Source organism: Mesoplodon bidens, assembly GCF_964165515.1.
Source record: "Mesoplodon bidens genome assembly, chromosome: 3".
Classification (NCBI taxonomy): Eukaryota; Metazoa; Chordata; class Mammalia; order Artiodactyla; family Ziphiidae; genus Mesoplodon; species Mesoplodon bidens.
This window is the reverse complement of record NC_138178.1, coordinates 60,418,704-60,446,562: the sequence shown is the minus strand read 5'-3', so window position 1 is coordinate 60,446,562 and position 27,859 is coordinate 60,418,704. Positions and strand designations below refer to the sequence as shown.

General features: G+C 42.9%; 1 protein-coding gene across 1 annotated transcript in view; it reads right to left on the bottom strand.

The window, feature by feature from the left end:
* THSD4 (thrombospondin type 1 domain containing 4) overlaps nt 1-27,859 on the bottom strand; it is a 588,944-nt gene that overhangs the window by 524,023 nt on the left and 37,062 nt on the right. Inside the window, exon 3 of the mRNA XM_081227432.1 lies at nt 24,335-24,404. Within this exon, the coding sequence (XP_081083558.1) occupies nt 24,335-24,404 (70 nt within the window). The remainder of the gene's footprint in view (nt 1-24,334; nt 24,405-27,859) is intronic.

Below are 27,859 nucleotides of genomic sequence, written 5' to 3'. Positions count from 1 at the left end.
GATTCCCACGAAGGATGGAAAACTAATCTAACAAGCGATTCCGGCTGTGCAGAGGACCAGAGGCGGACCAGGGCACCTTAGCAGAACAGCTCCTGGAGGTGGGACGGCCTCTCACAGCCTCATTTACATGGTGCAGCACAAGACGCTGCAATGGACAAGAGCAGAAGTCAAAATAATCAACTCGGACTTGAGGGACCACTGCATCCAAGGAGGCAGCGCTGGGAGCTCAGGACACGGAACTAAGTTTATGACACAGTCCTATCCGCCAGGGTTTATAACCCATCCAGGAAAATAACACTGAAATACCTGAAAAGGAGTCCACAGCAGTTTCACATGAAAACGAACAAAAGGAATGTAAAACACAAGAGAGTACACCAAAAAAAGGCTTTTGAAATTCAGAAGGTTTGAAGAGGCCAAAAAGACCAAGCCCCAGGGATGGCATTGCCCCTGAGTTTGGGCAAAAACCTAGAAGAGGGACAGATTGATGAGACTCGGGGACCCAGGAGTAAACCAGTTCCCGTGGAGCTATAACTCCTACATGGAAGGATGAAAGAAGAGAAGATTGCAAAGGCGGGCGAGGGCAGATCTGGAGAAGCCTGTGTGCCAGTCCTAGGAGCTTGGTGTTTATTCTACATGCGCTGGGCAACTGCTGAGGGCCGCGGGCAAAGGGAGAGGCAACGGAGTCTGGTTCAGAGGCCCAGAGCGAGTCTGAATTTCTGTTCCACCACTTGTCCTTGGTTAAGAGCCTTGGATGGATGGATGGTTCCCAACCATCTCCAAATCTGCCTCCTCACAGGTAAAAGAGGAAAAATAAGAGTGTTTACTGATTCATAAGCTCGTCGTCAGGTTGATAACAGATGTACCACGCTTAGCAGTATGCCAGGCACTCGGCGCGAGATCCACAGATGTTTGCTGGGAGAGGAGTAAAAGCACATTAGAAGGAGGACGCTGAGAGCGACGTGTAGATGGGGGTAGAGTGAGACTGGAAAGTGGCTGGCTCCCTGGAAGGTTCTCACAACAACCCAGCGCAAGGTAGCAGGGGCACAGGCAAGAACAGCCGTCGTGAGAGGCATCAGGAAGGAAACGTGGACCAGACACGGGTATTGACTGGATAACGGAGCTTAACGCAGCTCGGCTCTCTTGCCTGGGAAATCAGAAGAGACAGTGGTGCCTGAAATAAAAATAGAGGGTCCCAGAGACAGGGCCAATTTGGTGAACACGAGAGGAAGTTCCATGAATAGATGCCATGGGGAGACTGGGACTCAGCGTATGTCAGGCCAGTGCCTTGGATCTGGGGAAAGAATCCCAAAGAGAAAGAAAGTGTGGGGAGAAGTGCTGAGGGACAAAGACGGCGGCACTGGGGAAAGGCTCCCATTGAGGGGTGAGAGAAGGCAAAGACGTCAGTAAAGGAAATAGAGAAGGAACAGAAAGGAGGCAGGACTATTAGGATGCCGGGAGAGGAGAGGGTGGCCAACCGCGTCCGGTGATTCAGGGAGAGCAGAGAGAATGAGAAGTGCCACTTAGGAGGCCCTGGTGACTTCAAGCAAAAGCAATTTTTGTGAAGCATGAGCGGGCAGCTATGATGGAGTAAGTCTTGGTGAAGGTGGCACTAGGAACCTGGCACTGAGTGGAGAGGGCTGAGAGCTGGGGAGTCCCCGCGCAGACGTGTTTCCTCTTGGGGGCACCTTGTGCATCCCAACATTCACAAAAGTCAGCAGAGACACTCTGTTGCCAGAGTTCAGATCCTTTGGCGCTGCTCCGGAAACACAGCCTCCTTCTTGCTGTTCTGGGACAGTGTCACCAGCTGTCACCTGTTTCAGCCTCCTGTCAGGGAACCTCCAGGATGGTGATGGGTGTCAGCAGGCCTTTGACTGCTTTCCCTTCTATTTTGTTTGGCAGAAAAATAAAGAGGTACATGGAAGAGGTGCAGGGAGAGAAGGGGTGCCCTGCAAGGGAATCTGCAGAGAGGTGTCAGAAGCCCTCATGGCATCTGGTTAAGTAGGCGCCTGCACAGCGCTGATGCCTCTGGCCACCCTCTCCCCGCCCAGCCTGCACCGGGGGTAATGCTCACCAAGCTACCAAGAGCAGGACCCACCTCCAGACACGCTGAGGAGTGGGGGACGGAGCCCAGCCTCAGTAGTTTTTGTGGGTTTTTTTTTTTTAACTTCCTTGGTGATTCTGCTGGGCAACCAAGGTTAATCACTTACTCCCCAAGGGGTTTCCTCTAATGAACACATAGGGCACACGTTCCACAAACAAAGAGACTTTTTAAATTATTGATTTGGGAAGTGACAGGCTCTCTAGCTTAGCAAACGAAAATAGGTTTGGCTTGTGAGGAGCTCTCTTAACCTCTGCGAATCTCATTTTCTTCAACTGTAAAATGGGCAGGCTCTGATCTCAGAGGATCGGATGGTTGCTGTGATAGTGAGCGAGGGCATCCAGCTTAGAGTCTGGCCATGTTTGGGGCACCCGGTAAATGGTTTTAGTTGAAAGAAAGAAAAAAAAGGAATGAAGAGACGAGATAGAAGTGACACAGATGAAACAAACAGCTTCGCTGCACGTGTGGAAACCTACCTCTGACTACAGTCAAGCAGAATTATGAAGATGATTACCGCCACGGAACACAGAAACACCCCACGGCCAGTCATTCTCTGATGGCCCCCTGAAGGGTCCTACCTGTCCTAACTGCACAGCCTGCTCCTGTAAATGCAGGCTTTGGGTCGTTTTCCTGTCAAAAATCATGCTAAAATCATTATTTTAAATGATGTTAAAACAGCAAGCTCATGTCGACTCTTGGCTGGAGACTTCTGCTTAGAGGAAACCAAAGACACCAGAACGTCCATTTGCCTCACGCTGTCATGTGTGGAAAATTTTAATTTGCCTAGTTAATCGTGAGGGACATGGGAGACAGGTAGGCAGAATGGCATGACGGCGGAGAGCACAGCCTCCACCATTCAAATCCTGTGTCTGCAGCTAGTACTTGGGTGACCAGTCCTAGACCGGGAGCAGTTTAATCCTCCTGTTCACCTTGAGTCTTTCATGCCCTTACCCGTGGCTTCCTGCAGGCTCCAAGGTAAAGCACAAGATCCCCGTTACCTTTCAAGCCCTCCAGATGCATCCCTCCCACCTCTCCGGTCCACTCTGTCCTCTCCTCGGGAGAAACCTCCATCTATGTGGCCCCTTGAGAACCCTGAACACGTACCGTTCCCCGTGCTGCTCCCCCATCTTCATCAAGGCCTCCTTCCCCCTTTGTCTGGGTCTTCCTCATCCTTTGAAGCCTAGGCTTGAGTAGGCAGCCCTGTCAATCTCAGGCCTGGGGTGGCTCCCTTCCTCCTCTGACCCTCTTCCTCCAGTGTCTACCTTGTTCTGCAATTATTTCGCTTCATACTTTCTGCCCCTTCTAGCTTATGAGCACTTGAAAGGCATGAGTAGGGTGACCATGTAATTCATCGTTAAAACTGGATCACTTCTGAGAGTGGAAGGGGGTCTTAATACTAATTATATCAGAATAACAGGCATAAACAAGGACTGTCCCAGATGAAGCAGGATGTCTGGTGACCTTAAAATTAGTCCCATCTTACGTCTCCTTATATCCTTCTCAGCTCCTGGGCCTTATAAACAGGAGTTGTAAAGTGAAATGCTGGCAGCTAGCTCTTGATGGAGGTTTAGAGAGATTAATCTGGCCCGTGCTGTGTAGGGGAGATGAGCTAGAATAATAACAGCTCACAGTTATGAATAGAAATGAGTAAGTGACATGCTGCTTTTATTTCCTTCTCTATAGAGATGCAAATGCAGCCCAAGGGCTGATGTAAGGTTGAAACAGGCCTTGCATGAGAAATGCGGTTTGCATAGTTTAATACAATTTAATATCTACTCATGGCCAGCTAAGCATCTGTCTCTAATTCCACAGCCACGGTCCTTTCAAAGTCACTGCCTTTGGATGTAAGTTTCTCAGAGAGAATGAGCCTGTGTCCAACGCCGGGAAAGCAACAGCATTTGGCCACCAATCTCCCCTCTATCCCCACCAAGCAGCCTTTCCTGTTTTGTTTTTAGCTCCAGGGGAAGGACAATGGACAAGTCAATCAGTGCAGATTACCCTACACAGGGAGGAGCGACACCTGACAGCCATACCCTTCACAGAGTCCACGGGGACAAAGGCGTAGGGTAATCAGGGCTGCACGGAGAATGCACTTCTCATCAAGCCTTGGGGTTGCTTCATTGTTTTTGCTCTGTTTTCCAGAAAGTCTTTAGAGGAGGAGAGAGGGTGTGGAGGAAGGCAGGGCCTTGCCTATGAGCAGATATTTCAATGCGATCATCCCCCTCCCCCAACTCAATGTCAAGGAGCAGCCCTTGCAAAGGAGAAGCCATGAGACAAGGCACAATCAGGGGCTGTCCTGCTCGACCTGCCTTCCCCTGCTGAAAAGGCTGCTTTTCCACTAGGCATGCTCTTTGTATGGAAAAAAATTCCACCTCTGGTTTGCTCTTATTTGTACCCACCCGCTGTGAACTAAAATTGCACGAAGCAGAGGCCAAGACGGTTTTCCTAGTACATCTAACATCTGCCAGCTCTACATATAAGGACTCAGATCACTGGTGACTAGTTAATGAAGGAACCTTGTGAAGTGGGGTTAGTTATTCCTCACCTTTCACCAAATGGTTTAAAGGCTTTCATCTGAGCTATAATTAATCACCTGAAATGCCTTGCCTTCACTGGTATCCCCATTCTATGGATTATACGGCTGCAGTAGGTTCTGGGGATACAGACTTGAGCATCTGAGGGACAAAGCAAATGTCACAGAGGTTGAGTTGCCTAAGTCCACTTGAAGTCCAGCTTGGGAGCCTGAGAACCCAATACCCCCGGGGATCCTGCCAGCCCTACGACTTTCCCAGAGAGGCCCAGCTGTTATTTCCCCCAAGCCTAAAATCAGAGTCACTTGAACAACCACTTCAAGGTTGAGGAGTTCACCCCCATCACGTGGGTGCATTACATAATTAAGCGGCCCATTACTTGAGGAAGAGTAGGTTGCTCTTCAATGAAAAAACAAGTCAAAAGGTTGAAATCACTTAACCATGGGCAGAACCACATGGTGTACCCAGCTCCCAATGCTCTCTTGATACACAGAGGTCATCCCATCCATTCGTCTCTGTGTTTTTGTACTTGCTTTTCCTGCATTCCAGAATCTCCACCTCCTCATTTCTTCCCCCTGGATAATTCCTACTCGGCTTTTAAGACTCAGCTTAGGGAATTTCTCTTTGAGCCTCAATTTCCCCATCTGTAAAATGGGGATAAGAGTAGCTTCTACCTCACACAGTTGTTGTGAGGATTAAAAAAATAGATAATGTGTAGAAAGTACAGTGCCAAGCATGTAAAAAGTGCTCAGTAAATGTTAGGTGTCACTATCAGCATCACCATTCTCCTCTGTGATCCCAAACTCAATGGTCAGACACCATCATAGCATCTCCCCGACTGCACCGTGATCGTTTATTTTTGTCGCCTCCATTAGGCCCTGAGCTCCTCCAAGGAGAGGCCAGTACCTCACCATCATATCCCCAGGACCTTGTATAGTGCCTGACACACAGCAAGTGCTCAATAAACCTCCTGCATTTTTTTGCATCGATGATTAATTCCAGACCGAACTCTATGCCCTCCTCCTGTGGTTCTGTGCATGGACATGGAGTGTCCCTGTAAAAGGCGTGGGAGGAGAACAAAGAAAGAGAACAAGATGTTCTTGCTGCTCCTCAGAATTATTTTAAGGCAAAGATTCTACATAATTCTTTTGTACTCTGGCATTTTATGACCTTCATTTTCTCTGACCGCTTTCTACAGATGCTGATGCTTTTACTAAAACTATAAGGACAGTGATCTTAAAGCCAAAGGTTTTAATACAAAGTGGAAAAGTAAAGCAGATCCACGTGGCCTCAGCAAAAGGAAACCAAGGTAGGCCAAAGAGAAATCAGGTAATAGATGGATTTATGGTCCAAACCATAACCTGTTAGCATAAACTAGGGGGAAAAACACACCATACCTTCAATGGGCAACATATTTTGAACAATATTCAATACAATACAATTCTAGTAAAGGCCCTTGAAATTAGGTATAACTCTCTTTCAATACTAAGTTCTTATTTGGGGCTTATATGAGGTTCTGTGTCTGGGGCAGAACTGGAGTTATATTAAAAGTGATCACTTTTTGCTTATAGAATTAGTATTGACAGTTTTAAAGAGGTTCGTCTTAGGGAAATTTAGATGTTAGGACACCTGGTGCCAACAGGGTAAGTTCTGTGACCGAAGGGCTTAGCTCAAAAGTTCTAATCTAATTTACAAGGTTGGTTTACACCACAGCAACCCTTGTCATTTAGCAGAAGCGCACGGTGAACCTAAACACAGGGAAGAAAATGGTCTGGTTTTTAGCATAGGCAGAGCCAAGAAATAGGGGCGGGGGACGGGGGGGGGGGTCTCAGCTGTGCATTATCACCACGCCAACAAAACAAAATAAAATCACTCTCATCACATCTCAGGTCAGCCTGAAGTTACTGATGGACAGCTGTATACGACCAGGATGGGTTCTAGGAAACGAAATCTAATTAGGGCACAGACAGGGGCATCCCAAGAAGTGAGTTGCCGCTTTCTAGAGACCAGAGGGAGATGCTGCTGAGGATAAGCATCGCTGGGGTTAAGCACTTTGCATTCAGTTGCCCGGGTTTGAATCCTGCTTCTGCCACTTGGCAGCTGTGGTCTTAATATCTCTAAGCTGAGGTTTCCCCACCTATAAAACGGGGATAAAAATATCTGCCTTCGAGGATAAATGTAAACAATCCTCATTATGTGCTTAGCACAGAGCCTGGTGCATGGTGAGCATTCTCTCAGTGTTAACCATCAGCAAGGACCAAGGACTATGGCCAAACAAACTCCCAGAGTGAGATTCCCCATGTGCGGTCCTGCGATCCCTGCTTGTTCCCCATACTGGTAAGCAGTAAATTCCTTAAGCTATAAAGGGCCAGGGGGCTTGCTTTCACGGGGAGTCCTGAACTGAAATGCTAGGAAGATTATGTCTCTCTCTTTCCTCTTTTTTTTTTTTTTTTTTTTTTTTTTTTTTTGCGGTACGCGGGCCTCTCACTGTTGCGGCCTCTCCCGTTGCGGAGCACAGGCTCTGGACGCACAGGCTCAGCAGCCATGGCTCACGGGCCCAGCCGCTCCGTGGCATGTGGGATCTTCCCAGACCGGGGCACGAACCCGTGTCCCCTGTATCGGCAGGCGGACTCTCAACCACTGCGCCACCACAGAAGCCCTTTCCTCTTTTTATTTTTATTTTTTGGCTGCATGGCATGTGGGATCTTAGTTCCCCGACCAGGGATCGAACCGGTGCCCCCTGCAGTGAAAGCATGGAGTCTTAACCACTGGACACCAGGGAAGTCCCTCTCCTTCCTCTTTCTAAAGAAGCCCAAGAAATTGAGAAGGAGGAGACTATTTTAAAAAGGAGTCCCTCCTACTAAGGAGGCCACAGTGGTCACAGCAGAAATGTCCCTATGGTTCCAAACATGTGGTTAAGAGACACCTGTAAAACGTAACATGGATCTTCAACAACAAGCTCAGAGGGAAGATGACCACAGGTAACCAGGGGTCTCCCTAGAAAGAAGGGGGAACCACAGTGCTGCCTCTGCAGGTGGGTTTACCCAGCTAAATAGGCGGTCCTCAACTGCAGGCAATTTTGTCTCCCAGGGAACATCTGGCAACGTCTGGAGATATTTTTCATGGTCACAACTGAAGGAGCATCTTACTGGCATCTAGTAAGTAGAGACCAGAGATGCTGCTAAACTTTTAACAGTGCACAGAACAGTCCCACAGCAAAGAATTATCCAGCCCAAAATACCAGTAGTGCCGAGGCTGAGAAACTCTGGTCTAGATACATCAGGCTTGGGTAGAAATCCTGCCTGTGACATTAGAAGGGAAGCTCCTTGAGAAGCAGCCTGTTTGGGTACACAGCATGTAGCTCAAAGCTGGCATCTGCCATCACCACAACAGCAAACAATGACAGCGACACTTACATACGACTTACCGGGTCCAACAACATCCTACACCCTTTATATACAACTCACGCAATCCTCAGAACAACCTATACGATAAGGACTATTATCATCCGCATTTTACAGATGACAAAACTGAGGCACAGGACCTTGCCCAAGGTCCAGAATTAGTAAGCAGCAGAGCCAGGTATCAACTCAGCAGTCTGGCTTCAGAGTCCAAATTCACATCGTAGGCACTTGGTAAGTGTATGATGAGTTAATGGAAAAAAGATGAACTCAGCCATAAGTAAAAACATGCATTAAAGATATGAGAAGCAATACAAACAGAATAAAATTAGGAACAAAAGGACATTGACTTCTCTACTTCTCCAAACTACCCAAGAAGTGAGCATCCTGTGGAGGGGATGGAAGCCGGCTGGCATGTGAAGACTCCACTTGCCAAATTCCTCCATCATCAAGAATCGGGTAACATCATCATTTGGAGGAGAAGGGGGGCCACTAACATACACACAAGGACAGTGGCCTTAAGACTGTACTATTCATTTTCTTTTCCAAAGACCAAGATTTGTGGCCTAAGTGATAAGTTATTCTGTCTGTCAAAAGTTTGTTTTAACTGTAATCTGGCCTAAAAACATAACATAGTGGGGAATTTAGAAGTTATTTTAAACACACCTTTTTATGGTTTGAGTTTTGTGTGTATACGTGTGGGAGGGAATGGAAATCTCAAGAAAAAAATTAAAGTACATAAAATAGTCATTTTTTTCTTATAACTATTTATAGTCTCAAAGTCACTTTGTTAGGGTCAAAACACACACAAAACATCTATTCTGTAGGACTCTGCTTGTTTGTAGTAAGATCACATGTGAGATACGGGTGCTGAGTTTGTTCAGACAATAATAACAAATTTACAATGTATTTATTTTTAAATACTGTTACAAATGGAACTACAAACTTCCAAAGGAAGGAATTTATAAACTGGGTTGTGTGTGTTTCTGTGAAGCAGGAAAATCACTTAGAACAAAAGAAATATTCACGATGTAGAAAAATAAAGGGTTTTTTTGCCCTTGAACTTAGTACGAATTAAATACCAAAAATAGTTTTTTAAAGAAATCAGGGCAGAGGGTGTCATAGGGAAGGAACACTCAAAACTCAACGGAGGGACTTCCCTGGTGGTCCAGTGGTAAAGAGTCCACCTTACAATGCAGGGGACGCAGGTTCGATTACTGGTCAGGGAACTAAGATCCCACATGCCGCGGGGCAACTAAGCCCGCACGCTACAACTACTGAGCTCGCGCGCCACAACTACTGAGCTTGCGCGCCTCAACTCTAGCCCACATGCCGCAAACTACAGAGCCCACGCACTCTGGAACCCGCACGCCACAACTACAGAGCCCACGTGCCCTGTAGCCTGCACGCCACAACTAGAGAAGAGAAAACCAGCACACCACAACTAGAGAGAAGCCCATGTACCACAACAAAGATCTTGAGGGCTGCAACTAAGACCTGACGCAGCCAAAAATAAATAAAATAAATAAGTAAATCTTAAAAAAAAAAAACTCAATGGATATCATTTTTGCCATTAAAAATGTGGGCTGGTTGCCTCAGTTTTCCCAGCTTACATTACCCCAGTGTCTGCTTCCTCTGATGGTCCCTCAGCATCTTCACAGACTTCTACAAATAGAATATGTGACCCAAGTTTACCTAGGTCTTTCATGTTTCATTTCTTGATTTAGAGCTTTCCCACAAGATAAGAGCTCCTTTCATAATCTAGAGGAGGAGGGATCTGAAGCAGAGCAGAGGATTAACAAAGGCAGAGCCTCCATGTTGGGAAGCGGATGGCTGTGACTTCCTTCCTGTTTTCCTGGCGCCGGCCACGGGCAGTGGACATCAACATAAATGGGACCAAGACTCCTTCTCCACAGGAGAGACCTGGTAGATACCACAAGGCTGGGAGGATGAAAACCCAATGCAAGTTAAGTCAGCCAAGGTTGGAGAAGGCAAAGAAGTCCTAAGGGGCTGGGAAGGCAGACCCAGTCTGCTGTTGAGGAAGTCAGCAAGCACTGGCCAATGTGAAAACTGGGCTCCAGGCAAAGTGGTTTATTCTGTATTACACTTTGTGCCATCTACCCATGGGCAAATAGCACACTCAGAAAAAAATTAGAGATCTGGTAGGGAATCCTAGCCCTAAACCAGAAAAAGGCTAAGAGGCCAGGAATTCCCCATTATGTCCCAAATAAAAGCTGAAGGTGTTCTCTTTCTGCTACATTGTCAAGGGCTTTCCCAAACATACGGTCCAAAGCTTGCTGCTCCATTAGTAACAGAAGCAAATTTGACTTCTCGGCTGCTGGATTTGAAACCAAGAGATTAGGCACAGCATGAATTAATGAACATTAACATTCTTCCCAGTCCTTAATAAGGTCCTTTTACTTTAATTTCTTCATTTCTCATAAGTAGAAATACTCTTAATTTTTCAGAAGCACTCAGTTATATTTATGCCATTAGAAACAGAAGGTCTGACAAATACCAGCTGGAAAAGACACAGTGCCTGCTTTAGAGTCAGCTTCCAATTCTGCAAGGGTTCTGTGGCTGGACATTCACTAATGAGAATGCGCCTTATGCTGTTCTTTGAAGAGCATCTTTGTTTCCTGGTAACTCTGAAAGGACAATCCCACACTGCTCCAAAGACTTTCATTGCCATTTCAGTAATGGCATTTAATGCACTGCATGGTCTTCTTTCTCCTTTTCTTTACTGAGGTACAACACACATGAAGTGCATAAAGTATTCTCATTCTAAATGTATGACTCCTTACACTTTTAAGACCTAAAAAAACAGCACCTAGGTCAAGATCAAGAGTATTTCCAACATCCTGGAAGGTTTCCTCATGCCTCTTACTAGTCAATCCCACCCCCACCCCTCATAGGTATCAATTATTCTGATTTTATTTTCACCACGTATTAGCTTTGTCTGTTCTTGAACTAAATACAAATGGACTCATACTGTAGGTATTTTGTGTCTAGTTTCTTAGAGTCAATAAGGAAAATGTATTCAGTGAATTCACTGAATGAATTCATGTGAAATTTATTCAGTTGTTGCTTATACGAGTAGTTTATCTTTAACAACTTTATTGAGGTATAACTGACACAAAATAAATTATACATATTTGAAGAGTACAATTGGATAAGATTGCTCATACATATTCGCCCATGAAACCAGCACCATCATCAAGATAATGCACATATCCATCACCCCAAAGGTGTCTTTGTACCCCTTGGTCATCTCCCCTTCCTCCCCTTCTCCATCCCCCACAAACACAGATATTCTTTCCATCATTATAGATTAGTTTACATTTCCTAGAAGTTTATATAAATGGATTAATACAGTCCACTTTTTTGTATAGATTCTTCCACTCAGCATAATTATTTTGAGATTCATCCATGTTGTAGCAGGTATCAATAGTTCCTTTCTTTTTATTGCTGAGTAGTATTTCTTTGTGTGGATAGACAACAATTTGTTCATCCATTCACCTGTTGATGGACATTTGGGTTGTTTCCAGTTTATGGCAAATAAAGCTGCTATGAATATTCATGTACAGGTCTGTGTGTGGATATATATTTCCTTTTCTCTTGGGTAAATGCTGGATCATATGATAGGTATACGTGTAATTTTTTTTAACTGCCAAAATGTTTTCCAGAATAGTTTACCATTTTTATAGTCCCACCAACAGCCTGCGAGGGAGGCAGTCTCCTCCACGTCGCCATCAGCACTTGGTACAATCAGTCTTTTATTTTATTTTATTTTATTTTATTTTTTCAATCAGTCTTTTAAATTTAAGCTACTCTAGTAGGTGTGTAGCCATATCTCATCGTAGTTTTAATTTGTATATCCCTAATGACTAATGATGTTGAAAGCTTTTTCTGAGCTTATTTGCCAACCATGTACCTTTGGTGAAGCATCATTTCAAATCTTTTGCTTACTCTTGTATCAGGCAGTTTTTCCTTATTATTGGGTTTTGAGTGTTCTTTATATATTCTGGATACAAGTCCTTTATCAATATATGACTTGTAAATATTTTCTCTCAGTCTGTGGCTTGCCTTTTCATTCTCTTAAGAGTGTTCTAAAACAGAAGTTAGGAGTTTTGATAAAATTTAATCAATCAACTCTTTCTTTTATATAGGTCATGAGTTTGATGTTGTATCTAAAAAATAAAATCTCTGTCTAGTCCAGTCACAAGTATTTTCCCCTTTGTTTCCTTCTAGAAGGTTTAAGGATTTAGGTTTTACATTTAGATTTATGATCAATTTCAAGTTAATTTTTGCATATTGTACACGGTATGGATTGAAGTTCACTATTTTGCATGTGGATATCCAACTGTCCCAGGGTTATTTATTGCAAGATTACCCTTTTTCCACTGAATTACCATCGCACTTTTTCCACAATTCAGTTGTCCATATATTTGTGGGTCTATATTCTGTTCCACTATTTATCTACCTTGATGCCAATAACATGATATCTTTATTACTGTAGTTTCATAATAATGCAAATATTAGGTAGTATAACTCCTGGAATTTTGTTCTTTTTTTTTGAAATTTTTTTTGGCTATTCTAGGTCCCCTGCATTTCATAAAGGTTTTTTAATGAGTTTGTTAATTTTTGCAAAAAGTCTGCTGGGAATTTTATTGGTATTGTGTTAAATCTATATATCAATTTAGAGAGAATGGTTATCTTAATAATATTGAGTTTCTTACTCATAAACGTAGTATATTTCTCCATTTATTTACGTCTTCTTTAATTTCTCTCAATAATGTTTTATAGTTATAAGTGTATAGGTCTTTCACATCTTTTGTCAAATTTACCCCTAGGTATTTCATATTTTTCATGCTGTTGTAAATGATACCGTTTTTGACTTAATTTTCTATTACTCATTGGCAGTTGACAGAAACACAATTGACTCTTTGCTTATTGACCTTATATCCAATAACTTAAACGCACTTATTCTAATAGTCTTTTTTAGATTTCATCAGATTTTCTACAGACAATTTTGTTGTCTGAAAATAAAGACAATTTTACTTCTTCCTTTCCAATTCGGATACATTTTATTTCTTTTCATTGCCTGACAGCATTGGTTAGAACTTCCAGTACAATGTAGAAGCGGTGAGAGAAAACACTGCTGTCTTTTTCTCTGTCTTAGAAGAAAAGCATTCAGTCTTTCATCACTAAGTATGGTTAGCTATAGGTTTTTAGTAGATGTCCTTTATCGGGTTATAGCAAGTTTCTTTTTATTCCTAGTTTGCGGAGAGCTTTTATCAGGAATGGATGTCAGATTTTGTCAGAACTTTTCTGCATTTAATGAAGTAGCCATATGGTTTTTCTTTTTTAGTTTGTTAATATGATGAAATATATCAATTCATTTTTAAATGTTGAACCAAACTCTTATGACTGGAATGAAGCCCACTTATTCATGATGTATTATCATTTCTTATAATGTTGGATTTAATTTGCTAAAATTTTATTTAGAGCTTTTGTATCTCTGTTCATGATGAATAATCGCCTATAGTTTTCTTACCTTGTAACATCTTTATTTGGCTTTGGTATGTAGTGCTGTTCTCATAGAATGAGTTGGGAAGTTTTCTTTCTCTTCCATTTTCTGGAAGAGCTTCTGTAAAATTAGTATTATTTCTTCCTTAAATGCTTGTAAGAATTCATTATTAAAGCCATCAGGACCTGGAGTTTTCTTTGCAGGAAGATTTTAAACTACAAATTCCATTTCTTTAATAAATATAGGAATATTCAGGTTATCTATTTCTTTTTGAGTGAGCTTTGATAGTCTGTATCTTTCAAATGATTTGTCTTTTTCATTTAAGTTGTTGAACTTATAAGAATAAAGTATTAATAATATTCCCTTATTATCCTGTTAATATCTACAGAATCTATGGTGATGCTACCAGCCTGTCTCCTGATAATGACAATTTGTGTCTTCATTATCCCTGATGATTCTGGTTCAAGATTTATCCATTTTATTGATCTTTTCAAAGAACCAACTTTTGGAATAAATGGTTTCCTTTATGGTTTTTCTGTTTCTACCTTATAGATTTCTGCTTTGATCTTTATTATTTCCTTTCTTCTTACTTTGAGTTTAATCATTCTTTCTCTAGTTGCTTCCTCAGTGGAAGCTGAGGTCACTGATTAGAGACCTTTTTTGTCTTTATGGGTATTTAGTTATATAAATTTCCCTCTGCGTGCTGTTTTAGCAGCATCCCACAGTTTCTGATATTTTGTGTTTTCAATTTCATTCATGTCAAAGTACTTTCTAATTTCTCTTTCATCTCTTCTGTGACCCATGGATTATTTAGAAGTGTTTTATTTCATTTCCAAATATTTAGGAATTCTCCAGGTATCTTTTTTACTGATTGCTAAATTAATTCCACAGTGATCAGAGAATAAACTGTCAGTGACTTGAATCCTGTCTATTTAGACTTGCTTTATGGCCCCAAATATGATTTATCTTAGTAAGTGTTCTTCACGCACCTGAAAAGAATACATATCAGATTTTGTCTGGGGGAATGTCCTACAAACGTCCATTTGGTCAAGTTGATTGATGGTCATAGTCAAATCTTCTCCATTCTTACTGATTTTTCTGTCTATGTGCTCTACCAGTATTAGGAAAGTGGTATTACAGTCTCAGACAGTAATTGTGGACTTTTCTGTTTCTCCTTGCAGCTATATCAGATTTTGCTTCAGTAATTTGAAGCTCTATTATGAGGTACATAAACGTTTAGGATTGTTATGTCCTCTGATGAATTGACTCCTTTACCACTATGAAATGACTTTTTTTTATCCTTGGTAATACTCTTTGCTCTGAAATCTACTGTATCTGATATTAATAGAGTCTCTCCAGCTTTCTTTTGACTAGTGTTAACATGGTATATCTTTTTCCATCCTTTTACTTTTAACCTAATTTGTGTCTTTATGTTGAAGTGTGTTTCCTGTAAACAGCATACAGTTGAGTGTCTTGTTTTTTTATATCCAACCTGTCAAACTCTGCCTTGTAGTTGAGGTGCTTCTGTGATTATTAATATAATTATATTTAAGTCTAACATCTTGCTATTTGTTTTCTAGTTGTCCCATCTCTTTTCCTTCTATTTCTGCCTTTTTTTGAATTATTGGGGTATTTTTATGATGCTATTTTATTTCCTTCTGAGCTAAAATTCTTTGTTGTGTTTCTTGAATTGTTACTTCAAGGTTTATAGTATACGTCATTAACTTATCACAGTCTACCTTCAAGTAATATGACACAGTCTTACATATATTATAAGAATGTTACAATACTATACTTCCATTTATCCTCTTCTGGCATTTACACTATTGTTGCCATACATTTTACTTATACATATGTTATAAACTCCACAACACATTATATTATTTTCATTTAAGGAGTCAATCTTTAAAAGAGATTTAAATAATTTTTCAAAACCTTATATATTTATCCATGCAGTTATTATTTCTGGTTCATCTCATTGTGTGTATAGGTCTATATTTCTTTCTGAAATCATTATCCTTCTGCCTAAAGAATTTCCTTTAACAATTTTTGTGGTACAGGTGTGGTACAGCATTTATGTTTGAACGCATCTTTACTTTCATTTTTTGAAAGTTGTTTTTTCTGGGTATAGAATTCTAGGTTGACTGTTGTATTCTTTCAGTACTTTAAAGATATTGCTTCATTTGCATGAGTGACAGCAGACAAGGAATCTGTTATCATCCTTATCTTTCTTTCTGTGGATGTAATGTTTTTTCCTCTAAGGGCTTTAAAATTTTTGTCTTTATCATTAATTTTAAGCAGTTTGGTAATGGTGTAAGGGTGCCATTTTCTTCATGTTTCTAGTGCTTGGAGTTCATTGATATTCTTGGGTTCATAGTCTTTTAGTCAAATTTGGAACATTTCCTAATATTTTAAAAAATATTTTTCTGTCACCCCCCCCACCTCTTCTCCTTTTGGTACTCCAGTTGTACATATAAAAGCTCACCTGAAGTTGTTCCAGAGGTCACTGATACTCCTCATCTTTTTTAGATTCTTTTTGGAAAGGTTCTATTGCTATATCTTCAAGTTCTCTTTTCTTCTGCACTGTCTAACTTTCCATTAATCCCATCCAGTGTAATTTTCATTTTCATCTCGAGAAGTCTGACATGGGTGTTTTTTATATTTTCCAAACCTCTACTTAACTTTTTGAATATATGGAATACAGTTTTAATAACTTTTAATATCCTTGTTTTCAAATTCTAACATCTGTGTCATTCTGAGTTGGTTTCAATTGACTGACTATTCTCATTATGGAGAATAATGCTAATGTTTTTCTGCTTCTGTGCATGCCTCGTAATCTTTGACTAAATGCCAGGCATCTTGAATATTACCTTGTTGGGTGCTGGATATTTTCATATTCCTATATTCTTGAGACTTGTGCTAGGATAGCTAAGTTATTTAGAAACAGTTTGACCCTTTCAGTAGTGCTTTTATGACTTGTTTGTCATGTCCAGAGCAATGCAGTACCAAGGCAAGAGCTTCCTGAGTATTCTCTCCAATGCCTCCTGGATTATGAGTTTATAAAGCCTGGCTGCTGGGAAGAGTCACTGTTCCTGTTCCTGCCTGAGTACCAGAAATTGTTCCCTTTAATCCTGTCTGACAATTCTCTTCTGGCCTCAGGCTGTTTCCTCACACATGTGTTGGTCAGTGCAGCACTGTATCCTTGAGGAGAAAGTCCTGCAGATCTCTTGCAGTCTTCCCTTTGTGTAGTTCTCTCCTCTCTGGTACTCTGCCCTGCAGACTCTCTCCACCTTGATCTAGCTGGACTGTCAAGTCCATCTCCTTAACTCAAGGAGGTCAAAAGTTTCTGCCTGTATTCCCATTTCCCCAGCAGTTAGCTGGGGAAATTTTCACATTCAACTCATTTGTTTCTCATCTCTGAGGGATCACTGTCTTTTGTTGCCTGATGTCCAGTGTTTTGAAAAACACTGTTTTATATATGTTGTTTGGTTTTATTTTCTTTTGGTTGTTTCAGGTCAGAGGATTAGGGGAAATCTGGTCCCTGTTGCTCTATCTTGGCCATTTTGCTCTTATTCTAGATGGGAGAGTAAATCTGATCGCTGTTGGTCCATCTTGGCTGGAAACAGATGTCTAATTTTTAATTGTTGTTTAATGTTATCTTGTATGGACATATTATAATTTATTTATCCATTCTCTTGCTGATAGACTTTTGGATTATTTCCAATTTTAAGTTATTATAAATAAACTTCTATGAACATTTTTAATGTGTATTTTTTGGTGAGGCATGCACTCATCACTCTTGGGTTAATATTAATACTTAGGAGTAGAATAGCCAGGTTGTTAAAAAAAAAAGCTTTAAGATATGCTGCCAAACAGTTTTAAGATATGCTGCCAAAGGGGTTTACTATTTAACCTCCCACCAGCAGTATATGAAAGTTCCTGTTGCTCCACATCTGCATCAGCACTTGGTACTGTCAGTGTTGTTCATTTTAGCCATTCTGGTGGTATCTCATTTTAACTTGTATTTCCCTAGGGACTAATGATTTACTTAATGATTTTGATTGAGCATCTTTTCACATGCTTACTGACCATTAGAATACCCTCTTACATGAAGTGTCTTTCCAAGTCTTTTGCCCATTTTAAAATTGAATTGCTTAACTTTTTCTTAATGATTAGTAGTTTCTTCATACAATCTGAGTATGAATCTTTTGTCAAATATATAATTGTGAATATCTTCACCCTGTCTATGGCTTATCTTTTCACTCTTTATGGTGTATTTCGATAAACAAAAGTCCTCAATTCCAATGAAGTCCAGTTCTTTTATGGTTAGTTCTTTTGGTGTGTTGTTTAAGAAATCCTTGCCTACCTCAAATCATTAGGATATTTTCATATATTTTCTTCTGGAAACATTACTGTTTTCTCCCTTCTTGAATACAGGAGCAATAATATGAGCAATTTTATGGGCTTCCCTGGTGGCGCAGTGGTTGAGAGTCTGCCTGCCAATGCAGGGGACGCGGGTTCGTGCCCCAGTCCGGGAGGATCCCACATGCTGCGGAGCGGCTGGGCCCGTGAGCCATGGCCACTGAGTCTGCGTGTCCGGAGCCTGTGCTCCGCAATGGGAGAGGCCACAGCAGTGAGAGGCCCGCGTACCGCAAAAAAAAAAAATAAAAATAATAATAATAATATGAGCAATTTTATGTTACCTAAAACTTCTTTTTGTCCTTCTATAGGCTTTCTGTCCAATATCCAGTTGTAGGACATTGTCAAGAGGCAACTTGAAGTCAATAGCTGCACACAGTAATAGTAGGCTCTAAACCCATTACAAGGTCCCCTGCTATTCACACTGTGGCTTGCTAATCAGTTAGAAAAACAAATATTTTACTTCAGCCTTTCTTCATTCTGTAGTGTGTCTGGGTTTTTTTAGTTTGTTTGCTTGTTTTAAAGTTTCTATAAATAACAGATTGAAGAGCACTTCTCTTTGGCTGGTAGCCCTAGGAGTGAGTTTTTATTTCCTTCTTCATTGTTTTTCATTGTTTTCTAAATTCTCTGTAATAAACATGCATACTTTTAATTAAAAAGTAAACTTTAAAAAAAAAACAAGTTAAGCAGTTGTGATTAAAGTATATGTATGTTTTTCCATATGTAGGAATAAAATACTATGTTTCACGATTCTTTCCTAAATAGATTATGTTGACCATACACATTATGACTTAGAAAGCAACTTGCTCAGTGAATGTCTGTGGAGCAGACAGAACACTTTCATTAAGTTAAAAGCTTTCTGCAATCTGCATATTTTCCCATACTAATAACACATGGTTTTTATTAAATCCTTGGTCAAGTTTTTTTTGCTCTTGGTCTTACCTTATCAGCAAATGAAGCTACAGGGAGTTTTTAAAATGAAATCATTTGCCACGTGTCATTAAATAACTACCAAGAACAGAGGTTGAGCAATCCTTTCTGATGCCATCCATGTTGCAGAAGTGAGAGAAAGACTTCTGGATAGAAATCTCTCAAACGAGCTACTTATACTCTGCACCCGAGTCCCCTTTTCCTGCACTATTATGGGACAGTTTTTACAGAGATGTATCCAGTCACCCAAGCAGCATTTAGAAATGCATAGTTTACTTGACAGCATTCACAAATTATGTCTTTTCCTCAGAATAACTTACACTGTAGAAATGCTTCCATATGCTAAAGTTGGACACACTATAATAAATGAGAAAGAAAAAGAGATGTCTTTTAGAGGGTAGTTTTCATACGCATACTAAACTACAGTATGCACAAATCAGTAATGCTGTCCCTTAAGAATTTACCATAAATGGTTTTCTAATTCTTGCTGCTGCTCTCTACTACAGATTGAGAGTGGATCTTGCCACAAAACAGTCAGGAGGAATTCAATTATGATTTATCTAAGTAATGAAAACAATTGGATAGCAATCATAATTCTTATGTTTTAATGAAAAAATATACTTTTTTTTTCTCAAATCCTTTGTGTTCCTTAAAGTCCCAACTTCAAAACACATATACAGTAATTACAGTTAACCTCTCTCTACCCGACTTTAGAGCAGTGGCTAGCAAATGGCGGGCCATGGGGCAAATCCAGTTTTTTGTAAATAAAGTTTCATTGGAACACAGCCATGTACATTTATTTACATGTTATCTATTGCTGCTTTTGTGCTACAAAAGCAGAGCTGACTAGTTGTGACAGAGACTTTGTAGCCCAGAGAGCCTAAAATAGTCACAACTGGCCATTTATAGAAAAACATTTCCAACCCCTGTTTTAATAAGTATCTCCTTATTTCTTATGTTGCAGAAATAAATGGATGTTACTACTGCCAGTACTGCTTGTGCTCCAGGATTTTGGGGATATAGCCAGGCAGGATGACAGTCACAGCTCCACAGAGCTCCAATAAAACGTCAAGAAGAAATTCACCACCCAAGAAAGCACTGAGTCTTTTCTTCTCTGGGGTGAATGACAATGACAATGATCCTGGCAGCTAAAATGTATATAATTATATTGAAGAACTGTCCTAAAATGCATGTTTTCCAAGTAAAGGAATCTATACGTTATTGTGAAAAAATAATTTTTTAAATCTAACTTTCTACTGCAAAGTTTTTCATATTTTGACAAGGAGGAACCATACACCAAGATGTGAAACTTTTTGCTCAATTTTTAAATTCAACATTCTAAAGTAATTCATAAATCATTTTTTAAAATTTCTCAGAACAAATACTTTCTTTAAGAAATATGGAGGCTTACCAAGCACATTATGGTACAGCTTGGTAAAGAGAATAAACATCATTAAAAAAAAAAAAAAAGAAAAAGAAAGAAATATGGAGGCAATACCTTTTTGTGAACCTTTTGTTCAGGCTATATTTATATCATTCAGGCTAACTTGAAAAATTAAGAGAAACAGCAAAGTAAGTTGACCATTTATAAAACATTTTCAGGTATGATGGTCTATTTGAATAACAGCAAAAAAAAAAAGAACACTGGTAGATTGATTCAACTATTAGGATTAACAACCCTGATTAACTCTGAACACTAATAAATAATACAACATAATAATGAAAATAGACAGTTGTCTTAGTCTGATCCAGCTGCTATAACAAAAATACTATACACTGTGTGGTTTATGGAAAACTTAAATTTATTTTCCACAGTTTTGGAGTCTGGGATGTCCAAGATTAAGGGGCCTGTGGATTTGGTGTCTGGGGAGAACCTGTTTCCTGGTTCACTGACAGCAATGTTCTCCCTGTGTCCTCACATAGCAGAGGAGGTTAGAGATCCCTCTGGGACCCTTTTTATAAGGGCATTTATCCCCTCATGACCTAATCACCTCCCAAAGGCTCCACCTCCAAATATCATCACACTGGGGATTAAGTTTCAACAAATGAATTTGCGGGGACACATTTGGTCTATGGCATTCCATCCCTGGGCCCCCATAATTCACACCCTTCTTGCAAGCAAAATACATTCATTCCATCCCAATAACCCTGAAAGTCTTAACTGGTTCCAGCATCATTATTAAACTCTAGGCCCAGAGTCTCATCTAAATGTCATCTAAATCAGATATAGGTGAGACTCAAGGTATGATTCATCCTGAAGCAAATTGCTCTCCAGCTGTGAATATGTTAACATCAAACATGTTATGTGCTTCCAAAATACAATGGTAAGACAGGCACAGGAGAGACATTCCCATTCCAAATGGGAGAAAGAGGAAAGAAGAAAGTCCAAATTGGGGAAATTCCATAAAGGCTTAAGAATAATCCTCTTTGGCTCCATGCTCTGCCTTCCAGGCCCACTGGGCCCATGGTCCTACCTGCACAGGTTGGGGCCTCAAAGCTCCAGGCTGCCCTGCCCCCACTCTGGTTCTCCAAGGTTGGGGTCCTGGGACCTGGGCTCAAGCCTTGTCCTTTGAAATCTGCGTGGAGCCAGTCATGCCCCCAAGGCTCTGCTGGGCACAGCCCACACCCTTCCCTGGGCCACTGGAGCAGCTCCTGGCGCAGCTGAGGAGCTCAGAGTGAGTGTGGGGAGTGGAAACCGCCAAGAGAGGTGATGCGGAGATGAGCCAGATCTGGAAGGCACCACAGCCCCCTTTGCATTCTTCCACTGTCCTGGACAATAGCTCCTGGCGTCTGTCAAGATAACTGACTAATCGCCTTATCAAACGGTCTCTCGACCACACCCGTAGTATCCTTTCCTGGACAGACTTTCTCATTCTTTTCAATAGGGATCCACTGAAGATTTTCCAAAATCTTTAAGTTCTGTGTTCTGCTTCCTTTCCAGTTAACAGTTCCATCTTTAAGTCATTTTTCTCTTCTCACTTTTTACTATGAGCAGTCAAGAGAAACCAGGCCACTCCTTCAACACTTTGCTTAGAAATTGCTTTGGCTAAATATCTAATTTCATCGCTTGCAAGTTCTACCTGCCACAAAACACCAGAACAGGAACAAGCCAAGTTCTTTGCCACTTTATAACAAGCACAGCCTTTCCTCCAGTTTCCAATAACATGTTCCTCATTTCCATCTAAGACCCCATCAGAATGGCCTTTAACCTCCATATTTCTACCAATATTTTATTCGGGATTACTTAGGTATTCCCTAGGAAGATTGAGCTCCCCTCTTTTCTTTCTCAGCTCTCACCCGAATCGCCTTTAAAAGTCCATTCATGGCAACATAGGCTTTTTCTAGCATGCACTTCAAAACTCCTCCAGCCTCTACCCACTACCCAGTTCCAATGCCACTTCCACGTTTTAGGTATTTGTTATAGCAGCACCACCACTTCTCAGTGCCGATTTTTGTCTTAGTCCGTTTGAGCTGCTAAAACAGAATATCATAGACTGAGTGGCTTATAAACAACAGAAATTGATTTCTCACAGTTCTGAAGGCTAGATGTCCAAGGTCAGAGTGCCAGCACAGTGCCGACCTCTGGGGTGCAGCATTCTCCTTGTATCCTCACATGGTGGGGCAGCAAGCTCTCCCATAACGCTTACAAGGGCACTAATCCTATTCATGAGGACCCCACTCCATCACCTAATCACCTCCCAAAGGTCCCACCTCCAAATACCATCACATAGGGGTTTAGGTTTCAACACACCAACCTGGAGGGCAGGGAGGACACAAACATTCAGTCTATCATAGTTGTCCTCTCTGACTCTTGAAATCATGAATGGGGATGATGTAGTAGAGTAAAAGGGTTGTAAATTGCCAAGTGACTCCAACAAAATGATGTTTAGATCTTGGCCAGGTTTTCCATTCATTCAGTCAGTCTTTCAATAAGCATTTTATTGAGCACCTACAACAGGCCATGCTGTATTCCAGGAGGTGGAAATTGGGGAGTGAACAAGACAGGTAAGATGCCACCTTCATGGAGCTGACACCCTAATGGGGGACACAACACAATATAGGTTCACATCTGGCCCAGAAAGACCAAGTCAGAACATAATCCACAGACCTAAGATAAATTAGACTAATCAGACAAGAACATCAAGAACTTCTCCCAAGGGCTTCCCTGGTGGCGCAATGGTTGAGAGTCCGCCTGCCAACGCAGGGGACACGGGTTCGTGCCCCAGTCCAGGAAGATCTCACATGCCGCGGAGCGGCTGGGCCTGTGAGCCGTGGCTGCTGAGCCTGTGCGTCTGGATCCTGTGCTCCGCAACGAGAGAGGCCACGACACTGAGAGGCCCGCGTACCGCAAAAAAAAAAAAAAAAAAGAACTTCTCCCAAGAAGGTGCATATCTAGGCAAACCTGTACACATACTCTTTTCTTGCCCCCCTTCTCTCTTGGACTTCACCTATGAAAAGCCCCTCTAGGAAAGGTTCCAACCAACTCAGTCACAGTTAGATACAAATGACTGACCTATCAGTCCTCTCAGAAGTATCTGCATTTCATTACTTGTAGACATCAGGAGTTCCTAGATAGGAGAAAGGGATTTTAGGGACCCTCCCAAAGTCATATCATGCATCTGTTTCTCAGGAAATATTAATCACACAACTGCTCTGTTGCAGGACAGCATTGGGCTTGTTTAGGCAACAGTGAATAATTCCTTTACTATGAAACACACAGAGCCTGAAGGGAAGCATGCTTGCTACTGTCCGTTTGTCCCTCCAGATGCTCTGTCCACCCTTCTCCACCCAGCCCTGTTGCCCAGGAGGCTGGCCTTTGAGCACTGCATTAAGGGATTTTTCTGTCTTCTGTCCTTTGGTTGGATTCAGGTTTAGGGAGTCACCAGCAGGAGATGGAGGGGAGGAGGAAAAAGAGGGCCGGGTCCTTATTTCCCTGCTCCCTCCCTGCCTGGCCGCTGGCTGCAGTGTCCTTCTAACCAAAGATCATGGATGGCTCCCTCCGAGGGGTGCTCTTACATGGCTACAGCCTCAGCTTTAGCTGCAGCTCTCTCTCTAACCATCCACACGCATCCCCCTGAAGGTGCCCGTAGCAGGGGGAAAGGCTCCGTGCTGGTGCTCCTCCACCCCTAGGGGAGGTAGAGTCTGCTCACTCATCTCTCCTTAACCACCCCACTCTAATGGACACAGGACACAAAGCCAGCACTGTTTTCGGATCAGAGACCGACTCTGGGCACCAGCTTCATTTTGAAGATCAGAAACTTCGGAAGGATAGGAAGACTGGTGAACATCCTATAAATGGTGCTTCCTCTGAGAATCAGCAGTGACTCAACCTCCAAATGGAACAAAGCTCAAGGTGGTGATGACTGGTTCAACCCCACCAGGCCCTTGGGCAGAGAAGGAAAGCCTCTGAACGGCCATGGCTTACCTTTCTGTGTTCAGTGGAGGGCTGTGGGCAGACGAGCTGGAATCCAAGCAGCAGGAGGGAACCCAGCACACTGAGAAAGAAAAACAGCAACAGGCAGGGCTGTGAGTATGTTCCAGGCAGCAGCATCCAGCAGAAGGCGCATCCCCGTCTCATCACTGGAAGGGAGAGCACAGTCCAACCCAGGCCCTGGATGTGACCCAGTGAAGATGCAAAGGGCCCCACAGGAGAGGAGAGAGCTGCGGGCAGGGCTGTGGCATGAGGCAGACCTGGGATCAAACCTGGGATCAAACCCCACTTTACTGCTTACCAGCAAGGTTTCCAAGTCAGGACTTTAACCTCTTTGAGCCTCAGTCTCCTCCCTTGTAAGATGGGGACACCACAGAAGCTGGCTGGAGGTCTGGGGAGGCCTGTATAAGATAACACACCGTGCCTGGCACAGAGTAAGCGCTCGTGCATGCTTGGTCCTCGTGGAGGTGGTAAGGTCAGGCCAGAAGGGGGGCTGCTTCTCCCAGGGAAGTTCCTCTCCCACATTCCAGGCTTTCCTCGGAACCATTCCTCTGCCCGTCCTTGGGCTTTTAGTGTCCCATATGTTCTCCATGGGTGAGATTAGCTGTGTTAAGCCCCACTGTCACCAGCCCTGATTAGGGCTTGTCATCAAAGAAAGAGAAGGTGTAGAAATAGGAGCCAGCTGGCCCCAAGACAGCAGGCTGTGCTGGGAGAGCGTGAAGCTTTGGATTCAAACACATCGAGGCCAGAATCCCAGCTCCGCCATTCCCATCTGGGTGAGCCTGGGTGAGCCAATGTCTCTGAGCTTCAGTGTTTTCATCTTCTGTAAGGATCACTGAAGATAACAGAGATGGACACGCCCGGCACAGCCAGTTAGTCAGAGGAGAAACAAGTACTGCCAATTAATTAAATGCCTGAAGTTTCCTGATGTCACATCATCAACAGCACTGTTTGAAGCATCCCAGGAAAAAGGCCACTGGTCCTACTTAGTTGTCTTTTGAATTCTTTTTTTAAGGGTTTAGCCCTGAGGGCAGTTAGGTAACCCAGTGCTTCTCAACCTTCTTGAGGCCTCTAACATAACTGAGAGATGTGAAACATGCCCTTGTCCAAGGAAAACTCACTGTGTAGAGGTGGGCATGAGGACTACCTGTCTGAATCTGGGGGGTAAGGTCTGTGGAGCTAGAAAAGCTCCCACCATCTCTGAGAACCCTAAATTCCACCCTAACCCTCACTGTGCCTGAAAATGAGACCGGTCTAGCAGACCACACAGAATGGATGTGGCCGGACTGGTTAGAGGCCGTGTGGTGGGACAAGAAGCATGGGGAAGGGATATGTACCAAGGTGTTCCATGCATCCTTTTTGTTGCTGTCTTAGAGTTGCACTGAGGTCCCAAAGCTAAGAACCAATGGGATGACATACGCACACGTTCCAAAGAGAAGGGCTGCACCGTGTACTCAGGACCAGAAACGGAGGTGCCTCCCTCCGCCCCCACCCATCCTGCCCCGCAGCCCCTCACCCTAAACCTTCAGGCTGAGCAAGGAGTGGGGTGTGGGCTGGAGAATGAGAGAAGTTTGCTAGGGATGCAGGAATGCTGAGCACAGCCCCTCCACCCCCCTTAGGGGAGGAAAAGTTGGAGCTCCTCCCAGCCAAACAAGGAGGGCTACCATTCGAGAGCTTGATCTGGACCCCCTGGGTTTGGGGTATAAGGAGCGGTGCTTGATTTTCCCCTGAAACGTAGTTAAAGTCCAAAACCTGGCTGGAGTGTCTAGGAGGGCGGAGCGGTGCGAGAGGGCTGGGGTGGGAGCAGCCTACGTACCTGGAGCTTACAGGGGCAAGAAAAGCTGGGGTTCTCCCATGGAAAGCAGGACTTAGGTCCTCTGGCAAGGACCTCATCAAAGCAGATTGCTCACCAAAAGACAGGTGATGTGTGGTGCGTACCCACAGGGCCCGGGAGCTGGGGGAGGCAGGATAAAGAGGCAGCCAGTACTTGCACAGCCTGAACCAGGGGATGCACAGCAGGAGATCCCAGTGAAGGGGAGGTTCTCCAAAGGACCAACCAAAGGGCCCTGAGAGGAGAATCCACAACATAGACATCAGACAGCAACACCAGGTGACAGCGGGCACCGATGCTATTGAGATCCTCTTTGCCCAGATATCTGTCCCCTCCCCTGCTCTGTCCTGGAGGAACTAATGAGGACCAGAGGGAGGGGGGCACAGAGGGGAACTAGGAGTGTGAAGAAACAGCCAAGCCCTCTCTTCCCACTACAGGGGTCTGAGGCCAGACCAGGCCCAGGATGGGGGGAAGAAAGAAGCTTTAAATTGGATGAGAGACTGAAAATTTTATATCTGACTAGACTTTCTTTTAATGTAGCATATCTGTACATGAAATCCTTCCAAGTAAGGAATCTATTCAGAAAAATATAAAATCAGTGGTGAAAAGAATCAAAGAGTTGATTTATAACTTGCTGAGGCTCTAGGCCAGTGCTGTCCAAGAGAACTTTCTACAACAATGGAAATGTTCTCTCTCTGTACTGTCCAATGCACAGGCACATGGACCTGTGCTGCTCAGCACACAGGGGGCTAAGGGTGTACGCCTGGATGGTGAAGTTGCTGATGCCTTAGATTCACCCAAAAAGTACTCAAGGAAAACAAAAACTAAAGCTACTGAAGGAAAACTAAAACTTCTAGAAGGATGGGCATTCAACCATTAAAGCTACCCCCTCCCTCACATACACACATCTTTTGGGGCCTTTTGATACTTGAAAGAGAGACTGCTCATTAAGCCTGCAATGGACCAGAAAACTGCCTAAGCTGTCTTCCAGGCACGGGGCAGGGGTATCTAAAGGAGTGGGTGTGGACACAGTGATGGGAAAAGAACAGTTATTTTTCTAGTTGTTTCCTTACTGGATACAACCTTATGCTCCTTGGTTACATGACCTTGGGCAAAGCACCTCTGCACCTCAGTTTCTTCATCTGTAACATGGGAATAATAGAACCTGCCCTGCCTACCTCAAATGAGTTCATGTGCAAGAAAGCACCTTATGAGGCCGTGCCTACAAATCTGAATCATTTGTAACACATTCTGGCACTGTTTACTCATTTAAAAAGAAAACCAGATTGGTGTGGTTTTGTTAAGAAAACAAACAGCAGCTCCAGAAATGCGTTACACCTCAGCCCCTCAAAGTTCTTGGCACACACCTAAGCCACATATTTGTAATGCAATCACGAGCCATTTTGCATAACCACTCATCCCAGGCTACACTTCCATAACAGTCGGGGGACTTGGAGTGAGAGAGGGAGTGAAAGATGGGAGAAGGGAAAATTCTAGGTTTCCTGTTGTCTTGGAGGGACTGCATTCCAGGGTTGCCTGGTCAACTCTACTCCCAGATATGGTTACAGCTCCTTCCCTCCTCCCCACGTCAGGTGTCTGCCCAAAGGTGTCTCTTCTCCATAAGGCTTCCCTGACCCTACATAAAACAGGACTCCCCCTCCCAGCCCAGCCTATCTCTCTTTCTCCAT